General features: G+C 37.1%; 1 protein-coding gene across 1 annotated transcript; it reads right to left on the bottom strand.

Annotated features, from left to right (window-relative positions):
* Positions 1-2,927: 2,927 nt before the first annotated feature.
* LOC141600234 (GTP-binding protein At2g22870) lies at positions 2,928-5,651 on the bottom strand. Its single transcript, XM_074420422.1, has 4 exons — positions 4,981-5,651; positions 4,151-4,220; positions 3,617-3,779; positions 2,928-3,408 (listed from the first exon to the last, which is right to left on the bottom strand). The coding sequence occupies exons 1-4, from the start codon at positions 5,480-5,482 to the stop codon at positions 3,190-3,192; spliced, it is 954 nt and encodes a 317-aa protein (XP_074276523.1). The 5' UTR covers positions 5,483-5,651; the 3' UTR covers positions 2,928-3,189.
* Positions 5,652-11,541: the final 5,890 nt, after the last annotated feature.

Raw genomic sequence — 11,541 nt, 5'->3', positions numbered from 1 at the left:
TGTTATTATTTTGCTCTAATTAATCAAATAATAATAGATCTAGAAAAATTTCTCTTAAAATTCTTGATTTACACCATCATTCTTAAGATATTACTCCCTCCGATCCATACCAAAGGTAACATGGGGAAAAATGGAGTATTTAAGAAAATGTGGAAAAAGTAAGGGTAAAAGGGGGAAAAATAGGTGGGCCATGTAATTGTGGGTGTGATTATAGGATGTTATGTGGGGTATGTAATGACATTTTGTGTAAATATGAAATGGGTATAAGGATAATTTGGTAATGTTGTGGGCCAAATAAGGTATGTTACCTTTGGTGTGGATCGTCCGTTTTAGGTAAGTGTTACCTTTGGTGTGGATCGGAGGGAGTATGACTCAAGAAAACTCTCCCATGCTAAATTGGAGAGCTACTAGAGTTAAATCTTAGAGAGGTAGAAATCAAGAGATTTATACTCGATTTATCTCCCATGATAAGTGCATTTTATACTCGATTTAAAATGTTACTATATTTAATTGATAGGGTATATAGTTGGCACTTAGCAATCTCTGGTCTCAATCTAGTCGGTTAAGATTTGAGATGGTTCATGAAAATCTAGTGTTAGCAAAATAAGTTTTAACAACCCTGACTTACAAACTTGAATAGATTACATTTGGTTTCATTCTAATACTTTCAGAGAAACCGGCCGATGATGTTCTATCAAAAATAGTCAATTTTTTTTTTTTTTTTAGTACGCAAAAAAACAGTCAATTAGTAGTGGTGTGAGAATGGGAATGTGGTTGTATTTAATGTTTGTGGATTTGAATTCAAGCCCAAACTTCAGCATTGATTGGTTGCCAAGCTCAACTGTTCCATCATGTTAAACCAATCATCATATTTAACATTTCGAACTAGTTTTAAACCCGTGCAGAAAATGCACGCGTCATAATTAATAACACGCGTTATCAATTTATCATTGTATATTAGAGCATATAAATGAGTGACTTTGTTTATTGACATCGCAAAACAATGAGAATATATTCAAGTTAAATATTTTTTTTTTTTTGTCAGTGGTAAAGATAAAAGCAAAATATAAAGTATATGTTTATAAAATAAATTTAAATTCATGGTCAATTAAATTGATTTAAAAGTATATAGTCTACCTAGTATTAAAAGCAATGAGAAGTCGTTAAAAAACCTGACTTTTATACTATGTAAATGTAGATATTTAGACCAACAATCTGAATGTGCCTAAATTGTAATTGGGCCGACATTCTCAATTCTTTAAATGCGCATACGACTAAAATATGAGTCCAAAACTACTATTCCCTCCGGTCGGATAATTTGTTATCTATTTTTATTTTAAGTATATTATTCATTCGTTATCTATTTCCATATCAGGTAAATAACTTTCTTACAAAAAAAATCAGGTAAATAACTTTTCACCAAATGACAAATATGCCCTTTATACAAATTATAGAATAATATGACATCATACTGTAAAATGGTCTACTTTTATTAGAAAACTTTTTATTTAATGCTAATAAATAATTTGTATTTTTAGACAATAAAACCGTCTTATCGGGCAAACAGCTTCACAAAAACTACCATATCCCATATTATTCACTACTATCGTACACCATATTATTCACTACTACGTACTTCGTAAGTCCGTATTACCTACCTATAAATGCTGATTTTGACATATAAACGGATAAACCCACAAAAACTTAAAAGCTAAACAAATTATATATAACCAAAAATATATTTTAAGTAATTAATGCTAACCTAGCATACTTCACACGCCTCTTTCTTCCTCGCTCTCTCTCATCAAACACACCGTCACCCGTCACCGTCATTATATCACTCCCTCAAACTCATTCTCTCACTTCTGTCTCAACTTTATCTCTCTAAATCTCGTGGATTCATAGTCCCTATAATTTCTCTCTATAATCCTCATTCTTTAAACAATATATCATCTCCTTACTCGATAATGTTTACCTAATTGTCAATCTCTCTCACTACCAGCTATGTTGGTTTCATTTTTTGTTCATGTTTCTGTGATTTTTTTCTATTCAATTTCTCATAGATCTGATGGTTATTTTTCTAAAAGTTGATTTTTTATTTTTTTATAAATTATAAAATTATTAGTGAATATCATAGATCTAATGAGTATTGTTTTTTAAAATAAAATTACTCAATATAAGTAAGTATGTGTTTTTAAATAATATTCTTTTTACTTTATTTCGTTGCCTATATTATGTTTAAATTATTTTTTTCATTTATTTAAAACTTATTTTCGTTAATTTTAAAAAATCCCATATTTTGAATGTAATCTTCCCCTTTTTGAAGTTTCTTTATTTTATTTTTTTGACAAAACAATAGAGTATTTCTAAGAACGGAAATCAAATCTATTAAATTTAAATGACTTGGATATTTTCTGAAGAATATTTATCAATTAAATTCCTAAATCTTATTTTTATATAAGTTTTTTATGGTTTAATGGCATATTTTTCCTATACTAAATTACAGGATTTTTAAAGAGAATTTTTTGAAATAAATTGTTAAATTTATTTTTCGGATTTTTTTGAAGATTTTAAAACAATTTTTTCAAAAAACATAAGTAATTTTTAGATGTTAAATATTTGTAATCACTTTCTTGAGATCATTTAAAAGAATTAGATTATATTAATTCAAATTAGATTAGCTTAGATTATACGGAGTATTAATACATTGATTTTATTATAAAAAAAAACGTGCAAAATAAACTCAAAATCGTTTTCTTCGGAGTAATTTTTCAGATTTGAATTGGGTGGAGGAGATGAGAGGAGAGAGGGTAATTAAATGGTGTATAGAACATGGTGGGTCCTATATTGGCCAAATTTCTGAAAATTTTCAGCCAATAGAAAGCCTTGAAAGAACCTAGCTTTTATACTAGGTAGATAGTCCCAGCTTTGGTATGACCTTCAAAAACAATTACGGAATTTCATCAAATGTTTCTGGTTAAGAAATGCACCAAAATTCCTATTGTAATACCAACTATGCCGTCATTGTACAAGACATTCTAATTATCTGTAAGCAATGACGGACAAATGAGCAACATCCTTTACAACGCATAAAACCAGGCAGTAATCACTTCCTAAAGGTCCTCCAAGGGATAATTTAGTTTTCGTCGCACTCCAGCACACAAAGGTTCATTGTCGACATTCTAAACATTAATGTTTGAGCCAATAATTGCGCAGTTGTGCCATGTGTAATAGTATTTCATCTCGTCCTTGATTGGTGACGCTACTCGTCATTACCCAAGGAGGAGCTGTTTCAAAATACTCGCGTATCAATTCCTGGAAATCCTCAACATTTTCTTCTGGTCTCTTCCCTCCATTCTTCTTCTTTTTCCTCTTATCACATTTGGTGAACACTAATGTCATTGGAATCTGACAAGGGTTGGAAGATAGTGTTAGTTTTCTCAAACTTAACTTCACGTCCACGCTCAACTACTACAAAGAAGCCTCAGTCACCGGAAATACTTGAGGTTCACAAACATGAATATCAGTACTCAGAAGAGAGGATCGACATTGAAAAAGGGAAGAAAAGAAAAGAGAAAGTCATGATAAACTGTGAAGCTAAAATTTCCAAACCAACCTTATTTTTACCCAGCCAACTAGCATATTCGAGATCCTTCTTCTTGGCAGGAATACTTGCATCAATGAGAAGGAATACCGAAACCAACGTTGTTCGGTTCATAAAGTAGTTCTTGGTGAACTTGTCCCATTCTACTCTCACTTCCCCAGGAGCTTGAGCATACCTGTTTACATTGCATATAACATAATGATGACGACATTATCAAAACGGCAATTTTGATAATGAGATCTGCCAGTATCTAATAATAGAAAACTTAATTTCATTAGTTTAAAGGGGAGGCAGGACCGTGTAAATCATAACAAAAGTGGATTTTGTGATTTCCAGCTGTATCGATGATTACGTGAAGGCTAAAGCTGAGAAATGGAGCCATTGGAAACACATTCCTATGAATGTTTTCATATATCTTTTGGAGTCTCATTTCGAGCTTCCAATCAAAGCTTCACAGGTTTAACCAACATAGGAGCCTGACATTATCTCTACATTACAAACAAAGTATGATCTTATAAAACAAAAACTCATTTACAGCATTCATACCCGTATCCAGGTAAATCAACCAGGTACCAGCTATCATTGATCCGAAAATGGTTGATACATTGAGTCTTTCCTGCAAATGACCATTATTTTGCAAATAATTCAGCTTCTAAACGAAATAATGAAAGTCCTGATAGTTGCTTAATAGAGTCTAAGTCAAGCAAAGCACCATTCTGTTCAAATACTTCACCCATAGTAATTCAGTTATGCCAACTAATCCAAGGACGAAAGTACTTTCATCCATCAAACTTAACAGAAGATGATATAATGACAATGTAACCTAGGAACTAAAAGGGGTGTATTTACATAAGTCAGGTCTATAATTTTGGCAAAAATAGTCAAAAGTTGCCAGGGTGATTCGAGAACTTGCTTCCTCTCACAAGGGACTTCAGCAGAACGCACCCAAAAGGCAAACAAACTTTCTTCTCCTAGCTAAGATTTGCCGTTTACAGGAAACCAAACTCTAATTCACCCTACACGACCAATGTTACTCGACGCGGTTAGAAGTGCTTGATATAGGTATGTGTACAAGTGTCGTATTCGGGCTATTTATCAAAATCCTCTCATTTTTAAGTTAAAAATTAACTGTTTAATTGTCATACCCATGTCAAATTGTGAAGAATAAAAGTCTGCAGACAGAAATCCATTCCTAAATTAAATACAATCGCACAAACATAAGCAACTAATTAATTTCTAATACCAAGTAACTAGAATTAAGCAATAAACGAACCGGGCTTTTCGAGAACATAACAAACCCTAACACAATCAAAAACATAAGAAAGAAATAAAGCAAGCAAAATCGAAATCGAAAAAGATGGAAAGAAGAAATAAACCAGGCTTTTTGGAGGTAAGAGCAAGCTTTTTACGGCGAACAATGGAATTCAACAGAGAAGATTTGCCAACATTAGAGCGACCAACAAGGGCAAACTCAGGGGAGCCATCATTTGGGCAATCCTCAGTATTAACACTACTTTTAATAAACTCAGCTTTAATGACTTGGGCATTATTAGCATACTTACTAAGCACAATGTTAGACCCTTTTAGTATCCTAGCACTAGAAGATGAAACAACACCATCTTTGATGAAAGAAATGTCAGTTTCTGGTGGTACAAACAGCTTTTCAATTGGAATTTCAACTTGGGTTTGTTGTACTTGTTCATCGTCTTGTGGGGTGATTTTTGGGAGTGTTGGAGATAGAGAAGAATAAAGAGATGAAATTGGGAAATGAATAACTCGGTATTTTGAACAAGGGTGTAGAAAAGTTGAGATTTTGGGTTTGAAGGGAAGGAGGAAGTGGGATTGGAGCTTTGGGAAATGGTGTATTAATGTCGCCATTTATGTGTGTTTTTGATTTTTGATAATTTTGTTGTTGTATGTATGTTCTTTATGAGACTTGAAGATGAAGAAGAGAGACGTTTGAGCAAAGAGAGAAGTGTCGATGGAGAGTTGAGGATGAGACGAGCCTTTGTAATGGGGGTGGCCGAGGGATTGTTATTTGGGGGCTGAGCCGCGTACGATTACATGATGGTATATACAAACAAATGCATTTACAACTATTTTGAGAGTCCCTTCTATTTTTACACATGTAATTTTTTTTTTTTTTTTTTTTTTTTTTTTGGGAAATTCTACGTGTGACCTTGGACTTTTTCAGATTCCACGTGCTAACCCTGCAAATTAGAAAAGAGAAATGGTAACCCTGTGGTGCATTATTGTGTATCCCCGTAACCCTTAAACTTAAATTCCGTCAATTTGCACCGTTAAGTGCTGATGTGGCGTGTGATGTGGCTATTTGGTCTTGATGTGGCATGTGACATGGAATCCTACCTTTAACTAAAACCCTTAACCCTTCCTTTCACCACCCATCACCACCAACCCCTCCCCGAACCACCTCCTCACCTACTCACTACGACTACCACCACTACGACCACCACCTCATCAATCACCAATTTAATTCATCACCCTCACATCACCATTGTTGAACCGCCATTGAAGCAGTGCACCAACAACCCACCATCAAGGCTCCATTTCCGCCACATGCGCTGCTGCACCTTGTCTCAGCCGCATAAACCAACCAACTCTAAGCCCACATCACTTTCATCGGTGGCCGGTCCACCAGCCCTGACCCCACCTTAACCACTCCCTCCCCCACCCATATCTCCACCCATAACTCCACGGTCCCAGATCTACTGTTATTAGGGGATTCGGATAAGATTACAAAGGCGGGGGAGAATATTACCATCGGTGGTCTACGACGAGGTGGTGCGTGGTGTGTGGAGGAAGTAGGCGGCAGTGACTAGAGGAGGATGAGGAAGAAAGCAAGGAGAAGATGGGGGAACGAGAGCTAAAGGAGAGAGGAAGAAGAGTTAATAACGTGTGGGGTTGGAACGCCGGCGACATGCCGTCGTCTTGGTGGGTCGGCGGTGGCGAGCAGCAGTAGGATGGGGGTGGTGGCAATGGCTGAGTGGGTGGTGACAGTGGTAATGGGAAGAGAGGAAAGAGAGGAGAGAGGGAAGACACATCAAGACCAAATAGCCAAGTCATAAGCCACATCACACGCCACATCAGTACTTAATGGTGCAAATTGACGGAATTTAAGTTAAGGGTTACGGTGATACATAATAGTGCACCACAGGGTTACCATTTCTCTTTTCTGATTTGCAGGGTTACCATGTGGAATCTGAAAAAGTTCAGGGTCACCATGTAGAATTTCCCTTTTTTTTAGGAAAAAACCTCCAAAGAGGTGTAATCATATCATTAATATTACGAGTAAAAGAATTGAGCAAGGTCATACGACCATACTTGTCTACTAAGGACCCACAAGTTAGCATGAGCAACTTGATGGGCAGCCTCGTTTAGTTCACGCCTAGCAAACGAAAGAGCAACAAAAATAAAGGCATTGCAAAGCGCAAAATATCCACATAAAATAGATGTAAGTCAACTATTCCCACCATCTTGGACCGAAGTTCCTGAATAACTCCCAAACAATCGCTCTCGATGATGATCTTCGACAGGCCCTTTCTCCGAACTTCCTTCATACCTAACAGAATAGTCTCTGCTTCCGCCATCTTTGGGTCTCGCTCTTCCTTGAATTGGAGAGCCACCACCCACTCCCTTAGCCTCCTGCAAACCGTCCCTAATCCAGTCCCCACTCCTCTAGTACACCAGCATCAGTATTAATTTTATGGTACCCTCCGGTGGTCTCACCCAGGCTCCAGCGAACTCCCCAACACCCTCATTCCTCTGCCTATCCAGACCCCTCCTCCTCTTTTCCCTCCCATCAGTAGGACTCCTAACCACCATCCCCTCTCGCTTATCTCCCTCTGTCAGCTCCCCTAATTCCCACATGAGATCAGAGACCTGCTTCACCACCAACGCCTCATTATAGCTCCGTCCTTCGAACACCACATCATTCCGCCTCTACCAAATGGTCCAATATGTCACCATGAACACCTTCATCTCCTCCTCTCCTAGCTCCCTCATCACTCCTTCCACCCACTCCCTCACCTGCTCAGCCCTATAGTCCATTTCTTTCTCCAGCCCTACCCTTTCCCATATCCTATCCACCCATCCACAATTTCGAACAATATGGAGAGAGGTTAATGTAAAACGTGATCGAATAAACGTAGCTATGTAACGTGAGTTTGTGTGATAAAAACTGCAGCGGAATTTGTCGTATTTTGGTGTTTTTTATTATATGAAAATAACGAAATTAAAAGGATATGGAGTGAATTGCTGGTGGTTCCTCGCAAGAAACTCGAAACAACACACAACTGGATTATAGATCTCGCTCTAGTCCTCGCAAGGTTATAACTCAATCTACTATAACTTCAACCTCTCAAGGAAGAAATAAAAACTAACCTCGCAAGATTAATTTGACAGCTCACAATATGTAAACTTTTATTAAAATACTCATAATCTGAAAAATAAGTTACAACGAAGTCCTATTTATATTAACTCGACATCTTAACCTTGCTTGGAAAACAAGCTACTTTCTAAGTTCGTAAACTAACTAGCAGATAATAAACTAATAACTGGAATACCAACTTTCTTAACAATACTAGGTTTAGGAAACTAACAAGTTTTCCTAATTTTATTCAAAAATAAAACATACTCGATTTAGGAAACTAGAATAGACTCGACTTAGGAAATACTAGCTAACACCCCTACACGGCTTAGGAATCCGTGTATCTCAGCCTTGGAGTCCGTGTTATTCAGCTTCGTTGTCTTCGTTCCTCTTCTTTCCATAATGCTCACTCATCATTCTCCTCTTCTTCAAAAAACGAACCGACCCGATTATTGGACCATCGACCTTCCGGATCAAATATGAACCATCCCATCTTAATCATGATAGTAGTGATTATGGATGCGGGCCCACGGGGTGCTTGGGAAACAAGCGTTTGCATTTGTGGAGTCGCCACCAATTTATTGTGGAAAATTGAAAACCTTTCGAATACCTCGTGCCATGTCAAGACACAAACTAGTGACATGAACACCAAGAATTCGTTACCCTTAGCATTCTATGTCTAGAATGACTCTCGTGGATGCCAATGAACACGGATGTTCACAGAGATCTGGAGTAAGGGATGAGGGTACGTATTAGGAAGCTCTTTTGATCGAACACCTAATCCCGCCCGCCTCGATAGCGGCCTCTACTAATGATCAGGGAAATTGTCTATACTCGATATATTGTCAATTTATATGCATGCAATGCAACATCCATTGTTTTGATCCTAATATGTGAAGAATTAGACTAAGTCGGTAAACACATAATTTAATCATACAATTGGGTCGAAGTTGGAATTAAGATTGATTACATGTGAAAACATACAAGTGATACAACAAAAGGAATAATAAATACAATAATGAAAATTACAATAATTACATGGGATTAAATGATTTATGTCGAAAATACATCTAAAACGGATAATTTGAGAAAGAATAAATAAATAAATTAACGAAAAGGAATTAGGGTGATAATACGAGTAATAGTTAATTAAATACGTAATTAATAAATTAGGTCAAGGCAAAACGGGAGTTCAGAGACAGAAATCAACCAGGAACAGGCGCAGTAGAGTTGCGTCCCTTAGATTTGCTGCGTCCGTTCCTTGGCTCAGTTCTGGCTGTGAAGCCGGAATTGCAAATCGTTAATATTCGTTGGTGATTTTAATGCTTGATTATGAGTAATTGACTCAGATGAAAATGATTAACATATTATTTACATGTGATTGGGGTCATGAAAACGGTAAACACGGATGAAAACTAATTAGAACGAATATTTACAAGATTAATAAGGTTAATTAACAAATATAAATAAAAAAACTAAATTAAACAAGTTACTAATGATGAATTAATGATGGTGATGATGAACAAAAGGTGAAAAATATATCAATGACGAATTCCAGAGACTCAATATTGATGAATCAAACCTCTAAAAACCGAATTTGATTTTAATGACGAAAACCCGCAAATATGAATTACTTGGGATTTAGGTCGGGATATTAATAATGAATTAAATACTAATGACGATTAATGATATGTCAGATTATTATGCTTAAATTATCATGTCAAAGAAACAAGGAACGATTAAAAACAAAAAAAAGCAAACAAATTAACAAAAGACGAAGGAAGAAGAAAGGAAGCAGGAACTGCGGCAGCCTCACGAAGAGGCGCAGCAGGTGCTGCGTCCCTTCGAAGAGGCGCAGCAGTTGCTGCGTCCTTTCTCGACATTTGTCCTCTGATAATCCGTAAAAAGGGTTTTCAAACAAGGTTTTACAAATCGGTTTTAAGAATACTTTCGACATAAACCTTACAATATGATTACAAAAAATAAAGAACAATAATAAAATAGGGATTATACACCCTCAGACTTACATGTTTGACGAAACGAGATGAACTAAGTTAACGTTTAGTGATGCTCGACTCGAATGTAGACGAAAGTGCCCTCGTAAGAGGAAAACGAACAAGATTGATTAAAGTTGATTATGGTGGAGTTGGTCAAATTGGTCAGTCATGCAAAACGAGGCTGGTACTCAGAAAGATCCGAGCTTACGTGGTCGAAAGTTCAAGCACGTAGGCGCCAAAAAGTAAGAACGTGGTCTAGAATGCAAAGGGAGAAGAGAAGGGCGGACACTCGCATGAGAAATATGTGGGACCGAAGGTCTCTATTTATACTAATCACGGAATTAGGTTTTTCGGAGAAACTTTGGAAGTGAATCTCGAAAAGATATGAAAAGATACGAAAAATACGCAGAAAAGGACTTGGGAAGAGGCGCAGCAGGCACTGCGTCTCTTGGAAGAGGCGCATCACTTGCTGCGTATTTTCTCAAGCGGTTTCCTCCCGCGGAAGAAAGATTTCCGTGTTTTGGTTATGGAATAACGGATTAATCTTGTTTTCCTTAATATTTTGTGTGAATATTACGGGAAATTCTTTGCCAAAGATTAAAAGATTGCAAAATATGGAATAGAAATATCCGGAACATTCCAGAACATTCTGACTCGGTTTTTAGAAAATGAAGACGGTTTTTTGACCCGAACTCCAAATGTACTCTAATTACTGCCAAAACGACCGTATCGGCACGTAGATGACAATTAAGAGGTAGACACAAGTGTTTGGGCGATCACTTTATGATAAACTTACGAACTGTCACAAATCGTTCCGCGTACCAAACATGCGGCCCAATCATCACCGGGTGGTTTGCGGGAGGTGCAGAAATGAGGTATCTACAGTGATTCTTATGCAGCTTATAGACCCCTCTCTTTTGTTCTTAAATCGATTCCCCTTGAGCCATCTGATCTTGTATCTTCCCTTTTTGTGCCTGCCCTTTTCGTGCCTTGTGAACCATCTTGGCTTGTGCCTTCCATGCACAAGTACCTTAAAATCGAAAAAATGCTTTCCAGAAACAGCATTAACACCGTGAACCACCTTAAGAACCGAATTCAGGTACAAACATAACGGATGAGCCCCACCATAGAGTTTCATATCAATTGATCTATCAAGGGGTGATTGATAAATTTCTTTGTTTTGAAAACCCGAATAATTACCAGCATGTAGCATTACCTTACTGAATACCTGATTAGCCTCGTTTGTTTCTGTCTTGGACAGGTTCGGTAATACTTCTTGGTCACTCACAATTAGGTCATCAACGAAGCCCTCTTCCACCTTGTTCTCTACCTGCTCCTCTCCTTCTTGACGAACATCTTCAAAATCATCAAAGACAGGTAGGAAATCAAGATTAAAAAAAGAATCACCTTCATCTAATGGCTCGACAATATCTGTAACAATCTCGTCTGCCTCATTTGCTTCATCATCCGGAATCTGACAGTCTTTTGGACTGTTCGTTTGGACAAGATAAGATGTCTCTACAATCTGACAGTCGTCTGGACTGTTCTGTGGC

This window comes from Silene latifolia, chromosome 9 (genome assembly GCF_048544455.1).
Source record: "Silene latifolia isolate original U9 population chromosome 9, ASM4854445v1, whole genome shotgun sequence".
Classification (NCBI taxonomy): Eukaryota; Viridiplantae; Streptophyta; class Magnoliopsida; order Caryophyllales; family Caryophyllaceae; genus Silene; species Silene latifolia.
The sequence above is the reverse complement of the archived record's forward strand: the minus strand, read 5'-3'. Positions and strand labels throughout refer to the sequence as shown.

Excerpts from the sequence above, each read along its gene's own strand:
- LOC141600234 (XM_074420422.1), bottom strand. The coding sequence starts at position 5,482 with ATGGCGACATTAATACACCATTTCCCAAAGCTCCAATCCCACTTCCTC. Across the intron at positions 4,221-4,980 it reads TCTTACCTCCAAAAAGCCTG|GAAAGACTCAATGTATCAAC; the intron begins GTTTATTTCTTC and ends GGTCATTTGCAG. Across the intron at positions 3,780-4,150 it reads GTTGATTTACCTGGATACGG|GTATGCTCAAGCTCCTGGGG; the intron begins GTATGAATGCTG and ends CAATGTAAACAG.